Source organism: Morone saxatilis, unplaced genomic scaffold, assembly GCF_004916995.1.
Source record: "Morone saxatilis isolate NCDOM2014 unplaced genomic scaffold, NCSU_SB_2.0 Contig7, whole genome shotgun sequence".
Classification (NCBI taxonomy): domain Eukaryota; kingdom Metazoa; phylum Chordata; class Actinopteri; family Moronidae; genus Morone; species Morone saxatilis.
The window spans coordinates 16285945-16301581 of NW_023340246.1; the positions used below are offsets into that span (position 1 = coordinate 16285945).

The following is a 15637-nucleotide window of genomic DNA, read 5'->3' on the forward strand; positions in this document are numbered from 1 at the left end:
TGAGAAAACATGTGATGACAAAAATGAAAACCAGCGAAGAAATGGCTAGAGTTGCCAAGTTCCCCTTTAAATGAAACCACAAGATAAGCTTAGGCTGACAGTGGAAGGCTAACTCAGTCATGTTAGCAAAAATGGTTGATATTTCAGCATATCGCCGTTAGCTAACTCCTACAAACAATAGGAGGACGTCCACCTGTCGGTCTGTTGTCTGAGCTCATCCTGGGGGGGCGACTGCCTATAAAGCATCTGCCGGGAATGGAGATAGCCTCCCAGTCGAACAGTGGCCACTGAGTCTACCCTAGGGAGTCCACAAAAACCAAACACTGGTCCCACCCAAGCCCTCCCATGACCTCTGTTAGCACGTGCCTCTCCTTATGACCCACGGAGGTCAGAGTGCACTAGGAGGAGAGGACGCTTTTACTCTGAGTCTCTGAGCATGTGTGTTGTGTGTTTCTTACGATACGATGTGGGGGTGAAGGGTGACAAAGTTGAGGGACAGAGGTTCCGGGAACACCCTCACTAGTGTTTGTATGCACATCCAGACACCCACAGAGAAAGTGTGTGACAGAAAGAAAGACGGACAAGAGATGGAGCGGAAGAGCCACAGGAAGAGAAATCTGTCATTTTAATGGTCACTTTTATGGCCTGGGAGAGTTGTGTGGCAGCCAGACTGCCCCATCACTAACCACAGTCCAACAGACACCAGACAGATGCATCAGTGTGTGTGTGAGCTTTATTGTCACCAAGTGAACGACAGATGTATCTTTCTTCAGCCATCCTCACCACAGCGGATTGGATTTAGGTGACTGTTGGGTGGGGCAGTGGTAGCCTAAGGCTGAGAGCAGTCAGCTTTTGACAGAAAGGTCATAAAGGAATGATCTCCTTTCACTTGTTTTCTAGGCTGTTGCGCAGTTCAGTCAAAGACACGTCAAGGAATTGACCATTTACCAAATGTTATACAGAAAGAGTTTGCAGAAAAAGACTCCGCTCTCAAGGAATCTGAATCAGATTCTGCTGGAAAACTAATCCCTTCCTAATAAAAACATACATGAACCTTCAGTCTTAGATAAATGAACTAAGGGTGTTGGTATGAGCGTATCTAGTAATAGTGAGAAATGTAAGGTTTTCACGGTACTAAAAGACTAAATTATAGCTTCTGAGCATCACAAAAAGCTGACAAAAACATACCATTGCAAGTATTTATTTTCAATGTTATCATATGATCCTTAATAGGAACAAAACACATAAACACAGGAGTCTCTTGGACTTGGAATGAACATGACTCTTACTCCCACAACCCTGGACAACCCTTTCACTTTGCAAACCGGTTCCTTTATGGCTGTGTGTCATTGTGGTCCAGTGGCCTCACAATTGCTCCATCACTTCCTGCTCTTCTCTATTTTTGTTCTCTTGTCTTGGCCAGGTGGTCATTATAAATGGGAATTGGTTCTCAAATGATTAATCTGGATAAATAATGGTAAAATTAAAAAACAACTAATTAGTTTTAATGCAATTACGGCAAAACACCATACCTCTATCAAGGTTCAAGCATGTACTAAGAAGAAAAGAGAGGTATTTCCTTTTTTTTTTAAAGGCAAGAGTGGGTGGGAACAGAAAGGCTGAGCTTTTTGGGGAATTAACAAGCTTATCAGGGGGGCTGTTCTGTGAAAACAAGCAAAAGAACAACTCCTGAGGTGCTGAGGGAGTGAAAAGCCGTCTGCAGCATGTCCAATGGGACTTAGCAAGGAGATCTCCTTCCATTTACAACAAATGCAGACAGATCTGGAGGAATGACCAGACTAAATGTGAAAGCTTACCTTGCTCTATTCATTCAGAGTTTCACAGAGAGTTTGTTTTCGTAGCTACCAAGTAACTGGGGTCTCCTTAGGTAAAAGTTTTTTTCCTGCCACGATTTGTACAATGCCAGCTGCAACATATAAACCCTTTGCTGTGCTACTACAACAATTAAAGATGATTTTTTTTATTACAGATTAATCTATTGATTATTTGTGATATGTTCTAAAATCCTAAAAACATGTATGTCATTGCTTCTCTAATTTGGCAATCATAAAAAGTGTCTAATACCTGATTTTATGATCACACACCTGCAAAACAACATTCCTGTCAGCCTCAGCTGTACAAATAATAGCATGCTAACACGCAAAACTAAATGGTGAATGGTAAACATTATACCTGCAAAACTTGGCATGTTAATGTCATTGTGACCTCTTTAGCATGCTGATGTTTGCATGTCATGTGGATTCTTTATAGATGTTATGTGATTGTTGATTTGGTTAAATGTAGTTTTTCTGTGATCAGCTTGCGTCTAACCAAATATTATACTAGCTGTCTTATAGGTTAATGTGTTGTGTAATACAAAATTAACTGAAAGTGCTTAAAGTAACTTAAACTACTGTTGTCCAATACCGTTTTCCTGGTTTGAGACTTACTTTCAGTACAAATTTCAAAGACCATCTTCTGCTTTTGTGAGTGTTTAGTTCACTGCATAACTCTACCCTTAAACACAAAGTGAAGGCAGAAGAATTCATCTCTCACCAACCAAAATGTGTTTATATTGCAATTCTCAGTAAAACGTCAACCAATGACATGTAGTCAGAAGTTTTACCAACCAATCAGCCAACAGTCAAGGATCTTTAACTAATTATACTGGACAGACTTATTAAAAGCCAACATGCCAAGTGAGCCAAATAATCATTCTTGCATGTATTGTTATCGAGATAAATCTAATAATCCATTCTGTCATATAGGTCCTTCTAGAAGTTAATTCAGTTGAAAGATGAAAAAAACAAGAAAAAAAATCTCTCTCTGGTTCCCTCCCCCCTTACCTGAGCTAGCCGGAGGGGCCAGTAGGCAACAGATTAGCAGTGCTTTGGGGAGCAGGCTGCTGTAGCGTGCTGTAATGCAGACTGTCAGTCCAACACAGTTGGGGGGCTACACAATGCCTCCTTGTTCAGACTGGCCTTTCTGTGCCCCACCTCTCTACCTCTCCATCTTTCTCTGTCTCTCTCTCTCTCTTTGCCTCTAGGGTTTTAATCATAGCATAAAAACGAATGGTGTTCAAAACGTTCTTTCCTATACCGAAGGAAAAGTATGAGGTATAGAGGGAAGAGAGGATTAAAGGATGGAGAAAGAATAAAAAGGAAGACAGATCAAGGCGGACATGTTGACTCCTAGACTGAACATAAATCAGCTCCCAGGAAACAGAGAGAAAGACAGAAAAAAAAGACGGGGGGAGAGAGGGGAGGGGCATCAAAGCATGGTTGACATTCTCTGAGATGCAGGAGCAGAAAAGGTGTGTGTGCGTGCTGGTTTTCTCATGTGCATGTGAGTGTGTATTGTAGGGCTTGTTGAGCACATAATTCAACAGCCGGCACATAAGTGGGGTGGACACAAGGAGATAATTGCCAGTGAACACATACACACCCACCAGTCTCTTTCTCAACACTTGTTTCTGTTTATCTACAGCTCAGTTTCATCCTTGAGCTAGCTGGTGCAACCCTCTGTACGTGCAGCAGCAGGTATCACTACTTATCTGATTCTCAAATAAGCTTTCAGCTCATAAAGTGAACACAGCTCTGGAAAACAAAAGCCTGTGTTCAAAATATGACAAATGAGACTGCATTCTTAATAAATGACACAATTGTTGTCTATACAGAGATAGCAAAGATGTGAGGATAGCTCGCTAACTGCAGCTGCATGCAGCACCGCCGTGGTGTCACTCAAGAATCCTCTTCACACGTTTCTCTGTGTTTTCTTTGGGGCTTCTTGCACCTCCCCCATGCACGAGAGGGCAAGTGCAAACACACACCTGCAATGTCTACATATACATCTCCGCAGTTTAGGATTTAGACCCCCTCTTCTCTCCCCTATAACAGTTATTATTACAAAGCCATCCAGCTCATCATCTGATTGGGCGATTTGGGCGGTTGTAGGGATAGACAGAAATCTATGCAAAATAATGATTATCACATTATAGGCTGACTGGTTGAGCAGGTTTCTGCTGATTATAAGTCTTGATTAAGACATCCAGCCTTGTTCAGCTGGTAGTTAGAACTCCTCCACAGCCTATGTAGGTAATTTTGAATGCAGTCTGGGTTTAAATTGGGAGTTTCACTCCAAAATCAGGTATGAGACAGACACTGTTTGAAAAAGTGACATCTCATACTCTCACTCAAATTATAGTGATTTCTTTTTTGGACAACAGCCAATGTAAGCCCTCAGCCAACATACAGATAACACACATTACAGTATGGTATATTGCTGAGACATGGAGGGTGCAATCATAGCTGTACTAGAGTTGATTTTATTTGGACTACGAAAAAATAATTAATTGTTCTCTTTTTTTTTTTTTTTTTTTTACAAATGAACCAAAAGCTGCAAACAAGTTACACAATTGGTAGCTGCCATCCTGCTTCATCAGCACTACATGAAACCACATGGGGAAATTAAAGAGCTTGCAAAGATATAACTGACTATAAACAATGTTTGTATTACTAGACTGCTTGAGTGGTCTTTATGGACTTGGCTTGGGAACTGGAGGGTTGCAGGTTCAGGTCCAGCACAGACCACAATATGGAGTGTGGACTGGCAGCTGCTGTGCACTGCCAAGGTGCCCTTGAGCAAGACATCTGATTGCTCCCACAGCGCTGCTACGTGACTCCACCATCTCTCTACATTTGCATGTCCATAAACCGTGTGTGCGCCTGATTGTATTTTGGGCCTATAAGTGAAAAAATGATTTCCCCATTGGAGATTTATAAAGTAAATCTTCTTCTTTAACTCGAACACGTTAGGAATAATGACAAACAGGTAGTCTTGTAGAAAAAAAGTGTCTTGTAATATTAACAGGGATTAGTTATTGTGTGCCACTCACTACATGGACATAAGGACCACATATTTCTGTTTTAATTCCATTTCAATTTCTCAGAGACCCACTGTTTCAGGTGGTCTTGGACCTGTTGTGTGGTCCACACAGAAGCTTTAACACCAGCCCAAACAGACCAAACTAATTAATTAATTAATGGGCAAAACAAACCAACCATTTGAGGTGTGAAAGCACCCTAAATGATCTCTTATATAAACCAATGATTTTACAGTTTTATTTGATTTGATAGTTTTATTATGAAATATACTATTATATACATATTACCTTTGCCCATTGAGAACAAAATGATCAGAGGTAAAAGCACAGAACCATTGCTTTTTATTGATATATAACACACTGGAAATGCTAAAAGACACTCCTTTCACTGATCTCAAAACAGTTTACCTGACAGGTGTGTTTCTGTTCTTTGTGTGGTACCAGGACATTACTGACATACCGGGACTTAATTTAGTGTGAACAGCTGCCAAATTGTTCATTACGCATTACCTCAGTCAGGATGTGCTCTCTTTACCACACATGTGTTGGCAAAGACACAAAAACCTATTTTTGATTTGCACTTTAATATGGTTCATATGCCAGGACTCGATTCATTTAACACAAAGCTTGCCTTTAAGGCTACATCTGCTTTGAACACATTTTCCCATTAATCTTGTCAACACTTTTATATTCAATGCTTTGTCCTTTTATTCTGGAATTTCCTTCAGCAGATTATTTTCCTAATAAAAAACAAAAAGATAAGGATCATTTTAAAAAAGCTCAACTTGTATAATATACTTCCCAACAATTCACTTTTTAATTGCTCAGCAGTGAGGCTATGACTTCAAAGCTTCCATGTTTATTGCAGTGTGGTGTGGGATAATTTAATTTCCTCATGCTGAATGTAAAATGAGCACAGGGGAAGAGTTGTTTCCTGTTGTAAAAACACCCATCTCTCATCACCAACACCAAATTGTTGTTCCCCGACATGATGTAAAGCTCTGCTTTATGTGTCTGTGTTTGTTTATGTACTTATTGTATCCAGGGGGAGGGACTTACACAGTAGGTCATGTCTTTCATCGCTATCATGTGGCCAGACATCTCACACACACCCCACACGCACCCCACACACTGTGCCATAAATGCATACAGAGGCAAGGCACACACATGTAGCCCGAAGTTATCTACGTTAGCTCACCAACCTGTCTGCACCCAAAGGCTCTTTAGTTTCACATTGCCTTTTACTTATTAGACTGTGGCTGCAAGAGTAGTCTTGTTAGCAACAAACTATAAAGATGGGGTTTACACTGCTATACATAACCAGCATCGCTCAGCTAATAATGTTACATGTGAGTGGCTGGATATGATGTTTCAAATCTCAGCAATAAATTCTTAGCATTCTGGATGTATATGTTTCTGTAATGTGAAGCTGGACAAACCTCTGTCTCAATTACCTCTGGGTTTAAATAACCTTCTGTCGGTCGATGGCTGGTTCTCATTTATTTCCAGTTCTCAGTAATCAGTTCATCTCTAACAAATTTCTCTACAATCCATCTTTGAATGTCAATCTCCGAGTTGTAGATCTCAGCGGCTATAACTTTCGGTACTTATATTTTATGAAAGTAACACCTAAATGGATTCAAGAAGAGATTTGTAGAAGGATTTAGATTAAATAAGCGGATTCGAAACTAGACTCATATTTTGATAAAATGCTATCAACCCCCCGACCAAATCCTTCTGCAAGCGTGTCTCCTGTCTATAAAGAAATTTAAGCGGATTGAACAGATCAAATCAATAAGGAATTAAACCTGTTCAAACCTGAAATCACTTGGGTGGTGTTTCATATTTTATATATTCAGTATGTAGCAAAACAATACGTCATTGACACCTATCCTGCAATGAATGGAAATGTCTTGAAAATTCACTCCTCTGAGAACCTCATTCACAGAGACTATTTTTTGAACAGTGCCACCCCCCTCTTTCTATTCAGTTGGAGTGAAAAGCAGCCTTATGCCAGGCCCTAGCTGTCCGCCTCGCCGCCTGCCTCCACCGCAGTAGACAAAACAAGCTGGAGGCAGGATTTGTTTAGACAGAGCTCACCTGGCGCACACAGACACAGAAACAGTGATCAGGCGAGCCCTGGGGAGGAGTAGAGGCAGCAAGGAGGTGTTTGGGGGGGAAAAAAGGCTGGGGAGCTGATGAGCGTGTGAGGTGGGGGAAGGGAAGGGGCTGAGAGAGGAGAGCATGGGGTTCAGTGTGCTACCCTTATCCTGGGCCACTCGAAAATCAGAGCAGATTAAGATTTGAGGGGCCTTGAGTAGCACTAAGTAATAGGTGGAGGGGTGTGTTTGTGTGTATGCGTGGGGGTAGGCGGTTAGGGGTAGGCGGTTAGGGGTAGCCTAATCCAGGACTTGCCCATGGGGTAATAGTGTAGGTGGATTTGTGTGTCAGTGTGTGTGTTGCCTGCAGGGTCAACCAGCTTAGAGCACTTGCCCATAGGGATGCAATCAGCTGATCTGTCACCAAGGAAGGATCAAGCTCTGCACTCTTTTTACATTACATTTACAAGCTAACAAGGCTAATAAACATATTTCATTGATACATTTTTGGGGCTACAATTAACAAGTATTTTATTATTGATTAATCTGATGACTATTATCTGACCTGATCTGATAATGATTATTTATTGGTTACTTTTGGTCTATAAAAAAGGTCAGAAATTACATTTGAGAACCCAAAAGTATCAAATGTTTGCGATTTACCAGTATGCTTAATAAATTACTTAGACAATTATTTTGTCATAAAAATAGCTGCTGATTGATTTTCTGTTGAGGACTACTCGATTAATTGACTAATTGTTTTATTGTTTCAATACTCATTCTACATATAAATTCAGAGAACTACAGCCTCCTTATGTTTCCAGCTTGAGTTTTCCTGGAACATAAATATGGCTGTAAAGTATTTGTGTCAAACGTCAAAACACTGAACACAGAAACAGAAACCACATTTAAACATCAAACAACTGTTTCCTCAGTGCCTTTTCACTGTAGAATAAAGAAAAAGTGGAAGTACTACAGTGGTTTGTGAAGGCCAGCATAATTACGGTTAAAGTGATCATCATAATTATTTTTACTCATGATTTCATTCACCACGATTATCCATCTATGTCTGGGAACAAAATTGGTGTACTTTACAGCCCTACTGCGAAGTCATCAAAAGATCTTCATTTTTAAAATTCATGACCTAAAAAATGTTGTTGTGTTGACTTTGTTTTCTACCTTTCTCAACCGTGGTCAGCATGTGTGATGAGGTTCGACGGGGGGAACAAAGAACAAGATGGATGGTAACCCCCTTAACCACACACTCACAGTTACTATGGGTTGACCTCAGTTGACCCCTTGGCCCCTCAACAGCCTCACATCCCATTGACTGGGGTTAAATAGGGTTTGGCCCATGGGGTTTTATGACAGAGAAAGAGAGAAAAAGTTGCTTCACTGTAACCTTTTAGCAGTAAACACTGCAGCGATTCTAAAATGTTCTACAGTTTGAAAGAAACAAACAATACGCCTGTGTTTTGTTTGCGTAAATATGAAGCAAGTCAAAAGACCCAGTTGTAGCAAATGCTTGATTCCTGTTATTGTTTGAGCCTTTTTCCAAACAGTCCAGCATTCATCGTTTTCCTTTCCCTTCACAACTGTGTTGACAAAAATGATTATCTGTTTTCAGTTTTCGACGACAGATAACGGCCCCCAGCAGGAGACAGAAAGGCAAAAAATCACAGCCAGTACTTCAGTGGCCTCATACAGTAGCACTACCTCAGGTCCTAAACACATCTACCTAAAGGCACCATGATTTAAATGTAGGGCAACAACTACCAATTGTTTTCGCTGTCTATTTATTTCTGATTAATAATTTGGTCAGTAAAGTGTCAGAAAATAGTGCAAAGACATCCTAAAGACCAAGGTGAATACTTCAAACTGCTCCAATTGTACGTCCAAGACTCAACCCCCGCCAAAATATTCTCATAGCTCATAAAAATGATGTCACATGATATCATCAAAAAGTTGCATTTTTGTTTTCTTCACTTATAAATGAAGCAGCTCGTCGTTTAAGCTCCACGTTTAAGATACCGTCCAGTGTTTGTGGTGCAGTGTGGTCTGTACTTGCACAAGAAAGAAGCATGACATACATTTCTGCTAATGGATGGTTTGCTGCTAGCTGTCTGATGAGGAACAGTTACATAACAAGCTGAGAGCTCGCCACATGATTAAAACCTGAGCAAATACATAAAAGAGCTGTAAGATTGTTTGTTAGGTTCTATCATTTTCTGGTTCATGAACTAAACAACACCGTATTGATAACTTGTAAAAGAAAGAGCATTAATTAGCTAGCTTGCTACGTCTGTTAGCCTGGGGGCTCTTAAGTGTTGCACAGCTCCATACCTCTAATTAGCCGTTCAGGCGGCTGTATAATAGAAGATGATAACAGGGGAAGAGACTGCATTAAATTACCCACCAACATACTGTAGTTTGTTTCCATTTCTGCAGTGGGCTCAAAGCCATGATGAAATTTGAACCGGCCATTACTCTAGTTGTCGACAAACGATGCAAATGCAAGACACAGAGAAGCATGAACTGAAAATAAAATTAAATAATCTGCTACCACCATAAACATTCCTTTGGAAATCAACAGTTGGCTCCTCCGGTTTTACTCGCCACAGTGACTGTGGGTCACTGATGCAACCAGATTTTCTCCACCATCGCTGATCCAACCACATGACAGACGTTAGATCTGAAACCTGGCACTCCTGTCACCCTGCACCCTGGCAGCACCTGTCAATCAAAGCGCTCCTCTCATTCTCCAGGAAGACTCCAGCTGGTCAAGAATGCGAGGACTGAAGGATTTCTTTGTCCCTGAGGTATTCTGAGGCTGTCCCCTTTTTCTCATTTCATTCACAGGTCAGCATTTCTGCAAAAGCATGTTGCAGAGACCCTGATGGGCCAACAAAATTGCATCTGGGGACTCACCCAGCGTCCGTTCATTTTCTATTGAAAAGAAACTAACCTCAGGTCCATGTAAAGCAAAGGAAGATCCCAGAATGACAGCAGAGTTCCCTCCCCACCCACCTAAGGAGCAAAGTTATCAATGAGCCACTGAAAAGTCCTGAGATAAACTCTCAGAACAGGAAAACGCTGCACTAAAGCTGAGATTTCAGCAAATTAACTCATGCCAATGACATAGTATTTGCATAATCGTGCCTAAGCCGGGGTATTGGTAAACCTGCTCCAAGCAGCGGAAATCTGGAATCAGCTGGTCTTTTAGTTTCCCCTTCTTGCTTAATTAACCACCATTAGAGCCACTCAATCATAGTATTTATGACAAAACCAACAACCACTGACACATGCGTGGCAATTACAGAAACGTACCCTTGTTAACAGCCCTCACTACACCATGATCTTTAGCAGCTCATTAGGCAGCAACATGGACGCAATCATACACTGAGGGCATGTTACATACATCTGCTCTTTAGCACCTTTTCCCCACAGTGTTAGTCTGCTCGTTTCCAGCCATTAGACCCATTAGAGGCCAATTAACACCGACACAAAGCTCCCTTCCTGTTTTATGGCACTGTAAACAAAACCTGCAGGCTCGCCTTTGGGTTCAGCAGAGCTCAATAGCCTATAATGCAACACAGGATAACTCATTAGTTTAATGATATGTTGCCTTTTCATAGCAGATATAAAAGCCTACAGATTCTGTCACACCGGATTGCACATAAACTTTTGCCAGTCACTGATATGAGCACTTGAATTGACTTCCTTTCTGTACATGAAGCACATAATCATATAAAACTGCTCTGAAGTCGGCATTTGCTTTCTTCTCTCAGCTGTAAATCTGCAGCAAAGGACAGCACTTGGTCCAGACAATAGTTCCCATCTAGTAATACATTAACCACACTATTCCATTTATCTCAACTGCATCAGTGGGGATATGTGTTGCAGATAGACGCTGTACTGATAAAACCAACCCTTAATCCCTACACCCAATATGGCTTTAGTAAAAAAAAAAAGAAAAAAAAAGAACCTGTTGTTCGAAGTGCCTTATGTGGGTCATGCTCCACAAACTGTGTCAGAATTGGCCAGAACACAAGCACAATACGGGTCTTTTTCCGCGTGTTTAAGTTGTATCCCACTCGGTTTATGAAGCAAACATTTGAAGTCTGCATGCTGCAGCACGCCACAGGCACGGGTCGTCCAGAGAGGAGAGGTTGATGCGACACAAATCACCTCTCATAGTTGTTTTTGGGAGTCGTCCCAACAGTTTAAAGCACGCGTAATGAGTCATCCTAGTTAGATATCATCCCCCCTTGCCTGCAGATTGTGTACTTCTCAAGCGTAAAATGGAGTGAAGCCTTGAAAGCGCAGACAACAACAACACACACACACAGAATAAAACAAGTGCTGGTCATCTGAACACACTTGGAAAACAATGTTACACTACTTTGGGCTTCTAGGCACAAACACAACACAACAACTCCCAACCTGAAAAGTCTGAAGAGCCCTTGGTGAGGTCGCAGAGGACGGTCAGACACGTTATTCCCAACAGGAGCGCATAAGTGACGGCTGAGAGAGTCCTATCTGAGAAGAACATCCTTGAAGCCTCAAAGTTTTTGAGTTTCTCCGTAGCATCAGAAAGTCCAGCAGCAGCATTGGGGGTTCAAGTTCTGCGTCGCATGCAGGAGATGTACGGTCCCATGTCTCTAGTCTTCCCTCATCCTCCCACCGCACCGCTGCTGTGAGAACGGGATCGAGGCTCCTCTGGTGCTCTGCTCTCTGAGTGCATTTCTAACTGCGTGTTGTGTTGTGGAGGCAGCCCACCTGGAGGACCGCCGCTCCCCTGCATGGTCTCAAAGACCCAGAGTTCCCTACCAGACACACGCAATAATCCAATAACATCACACTCTGTCGACCCATGGGCTGCTTTTGATACTTTATGTACATTTTGTTTTCAATATTTTTAAGTCAAATTATGGATGCAGGTTTTTTTTATTTGTAATGGAGTTTACAGTGTACAGCAACATTTACTGAAGCAGGGGATCCTAATACTTATTTTTTAATGGAGTAAAGGTCTCCAGAAATCCATAAATGCAAACAAAACAACAGCAAAGAAGCTTAAATTCGGCTCTTTCTGTGTTGTTGATAACATGTAGTCTACATTATAAATGCAATACAAAAACACAATATCTCTGAATGATATACTGTAGGTATTTGAGTATGTATTTAGCTACAGATAAAAATATGGGAGATGACTCTCATTAACACTGACACACAAAATGAGACATAGCCTACAACAGAAGCACTTTCAATAGATTAGATTAGATTAGATGTTTTTTATTGTCCCCGTAGAGAAATTCATTTTTCTCAGGTCAGTACCATACCAACAGACAAACAACAATAAATACATTTTAAATTAAAATAAATGAAATTAAAAAGCACTTCTAAAATACAATATCATCATCATCATCATCATCACCATCATTATTAGATTCCATCAACATAAACTCAATGAGCTATCTAAAAGCAGTATCTCTGTTGATCATCAAAGTCAAAGTCAAAAAAGTCAAAGTCCAATATACAATACTTATGGTGTGCAACAATACTTATGGTAGTGCAAAAAAGGCAGTTGGTAATGGCAGCAAAAAAATTATTTAAAATTCTGTAAGATATATTTGAACATTAACAGTGCAAAAGAACATTCAGTGAAAACAGTAATAGTAAATAGTAAAGAGGCAGGTGCGCAATGGCTGCCATCTCAATAAGTCGAGCCTTTTAATCGAATTAAATTTAATTAGATTTTTATTATAGTATTTAGTTGTCACTTCCTATTTTTTTTCTAGTTTACAGCACAGTCGTGGAGGACACAGTGAATATAATAACCGACGGAACAGTAGCGCCATCTTGTGGACAATAGACCACATTGCAGATTCGGACACCACGCGTTTCAATGTCATTTCCCCCACACGGCTTCCGTACAAGTTCGCGTGTGACTACAGAAGGTCAGTCATGGCAGCCTGTGCGAAGGAGTTCGGCAAATGTGTGTTTTCCCTGAGGTTACTGCGAAACCTCCAGCTCCAAAATGAACGTAAGTAAACCGAACAAGCGCTCCTTTCTCCGGTGTACCTTATAACCCGCTGCCCAGCTGGTGAACACACGCGTTTGCGTTTGTAACGTTACAACCAGTAGCAGTGAGCTAACGGAGATAACGGAAGTTAACGTAGCTAGCAGCTTTTCCAACCTAATATCACCCTGACTTTAACCTTAACTGTACAAATATGTATGTCTGAATTATTTGTCGTTTCCAGGGTGCCTGTCCACGTCTGTGTGTCGTCTTGCCGAGGGGACCAACAGAGAGCAGCCACCAAAATTCACCCCTCCATCTAAACCTGTCATTGTGGACAAAACAGCGACTGTGGAGTCCCAGCGAGAGTACGTTTCTCTTCTTCACACTCCCTCACAGACACATACATGCTGTAATGTTATCACCCTGTGTAATGTTTGGCTTTCATGTGTTGTCTCTCTCTGTCAGGTTTCTGAGCCCAGAGTTCATCCCTCCCAGACAGAGGACGAATCCCTTTAAGTTTTACATTGAGAGGAAAGACATGATTCGCAGGAGGAAAGTGCTCAACATCCCTGAATTCTACGTAGGTAAGAAACCACAAACTCACTGTGAGGTGAGACAGTTTAGGATTGTCGTGCTCAAACGTAGAGACCCTTTTTAAAGTTCATCCAGGTTAAATTAAGTGCAACAAGCTTTATCCGTTTCTTTTTCTGACAGTATAACTAGTTGTGCCAGCTCTCAGCTTCAAGAGGAGAGGTTGATTTACCCTGATCCAAGCTACTATAAACTGGTTGCTTGTCAAATTGTAGAAAAGATTTTAAGATTTTACTTTCATTGTCCTCTGTGATTAGTTAATTCTCCGTGATCCAGCCTGCAGCCTGAGCTCCTCTGACGGGGTATTTTTCCTTTAGCAGTTCCTACATCTCACCTAGTCAAAAACAGTGACTGGATCCTTTGCTGTCTCGGCCCCTTTTAGGCCTTTTCTATCGACCAAGGTTCAAGCACCTAGTTTTGCATTCTGACTAAAAATAAATTTGTTTAGAACCTTAAAAGTTGGTTCCCAGCTGGAACCAAAAATTAGCAGGTTTTCCTTAGGAACCAACGCCCCAGTTTTTATCTCAAAGCATTCTGTTGTTTATATTAACAGTTGATTTAAGTCATATTATTGTTTTAGTTTTTTTTTTTGCAGAGAGCTTTGCAAATATAAATTGCGTCTTTAAAAATATCACGCATCAAGTTTGTCGTTTTTATTCTAAGTTAAATCATGTGAATGATTTTGATTGTTTTTAAGGGAGCATCCTGGCAGTGACCATGGCCGACACGAATGCCAGTGGGAAAACTAACCGCTTTGTTGGCATCTGTATCCAGAGGGGTGGGAAGGGGCTGGGAGCCACATTTGTACTGAGGAACATCATTAATAACCAAGGTGAGGTTTATTTTCTTTTCTGTGTCAGTGCTGGTTTAAAAACAGGTCTATTGAACGTCACACAGGCTGTGGCATCAAGGAATATTAAGTCAGGTAAAATTTTATTTATACAGCCCAAGATCAGAAATCACAATTTGCTTCAGGGAGCTTTACAGTCTGTACAACATTCAACACCCTCTATTGTTTTTTCAACCTGGACCTTATTATCCCACGTTTTGTGTCACAGTGACTAATGGGGATATCAAGTTTTTAGGTCCGCTGCGTGTCCAACCAAGTCTCGCTCAAAGAGAAGTCTCGTTCAGGGAGGCAAGAGGACGATGCAAACATGTGCGTAGTAAGCATATCTTAGTGTTCGGTGAAATACTTTCAGTGTATTCGGAGTATACAGATGAAGAGCTCCTACAAGAGCGCACCAGGAGACAGAGAGGGACAGCAGGCAGAGGAGGATGAACCAGCTGCTGCAAGGCTGCGAAGCACGGGAGACTGGTGGAGTTTCTGAGATTTTACAGACCAGCTCAAGCAAAATGTACAGAAAACACAGACAATTGAATTTCTCTACAGGGTTGTATTGTCAGTCCTTTATAATAACAATCTGAGCCTGTCAGTAGCAAAAATAAGCACTTTTATTACCTGCAAGGATTACATTGTAGTCCATATTGCGGCTGCAAAACTCCCCATTTTGACACAATATAATGATTAAAAGGTCCATGTTGAAAAACACCATGTCCTTATATATTAATGTAACTGTTAAAATGATTTTTCTTTGGCCATTTCTAATTTGGTTGAGGAATTAGGAAAGACTTGCTCCTTTACTCTCCCCATCCAGAGATTATTTGCAGACCGTGAACCAGGTGGTTCCATCATGTATTTCTCGGTGTGTGTGCCTCAGGTGTGGAGATCTGCTACGAGCTGTACAGCCCTCGTATCCAGGGTATTGAGATACTGAAGCTGGAGAAGAGGCTGGATGATAACCTGATGTACCTGAGAGACGCTTTGCCTGAGTACAGCACTGTGGACCCGGACATGAAGCCTGTGGCCTTCGCCGCCACTGGAGAGGTGCCTGTCAACAAGGTGAGAGAGCTATTTATAACAAGGAGGTGGATTACATGGGGCTTTTCCAAACTCACCTGTTTTACTTACTAGGCATGAGACAATATGAACATTTCATGCCACAATTGTTCTGGCCAAAATAATTGTAATTCACAATATTT

At 41.2% G+C, this 15637-nt stretch overlaps 2 protein-coding genes across 2 annotated transcripts in view; one reads left to right on the forward strand and one right to left on the reverse strand.

Annotated features, from left to right (window-relative positions):
* The window catches only part of LOC118341106 (protein eva-1 homolog C), a 72775-nt gene extending 61067 nt beyond the window's left edge, over window positions 1-11708 (reverse strand). Inside the window, exon 1 of the mRNA XM_035679295.1 lies at window positions 11425-11708. Within this exon, the coding sequence (XP_035535188.1) occupies window positions 11425-11533 (109 nt within the window). The 5' untranslated portion in view covers window positions 11534-11708. The remainder of the gene's footprint in view (window positions 1-11424) is intronic.
* Window positions 11709-12893: 1185 nt separating this feature from the next.
* Window positions 12894-15637, forward strand: part of mrpl19 (mitochondrial ribosomal protein L19) — a 3543-nt gene continuing 799 nt past the window's right edge. Inside the window, exons 1-5 of the mRNA XM_035679322.1 lie at window positions 12894-13024; window positions 13245-13368; window positions 13469-13587; window positions 14292-14426; window positions 15316-15497. Of these exons, the coding sequence (XP_035535215.1) occupies window positions 12946-13024; window positions 13245-13368; window positions 13469-13587; window positions 14292-14426; window positions 15316-15497 (639 nt within the window). The 5' untranslated portion in view covers window positions 12894-12945. The remainder of the gene's footprint in view (window positions 13025-13244; window positions 13369-13468; window positions 13588-14291; window positions 14427-15315; window positions 15498-15637) is intronic.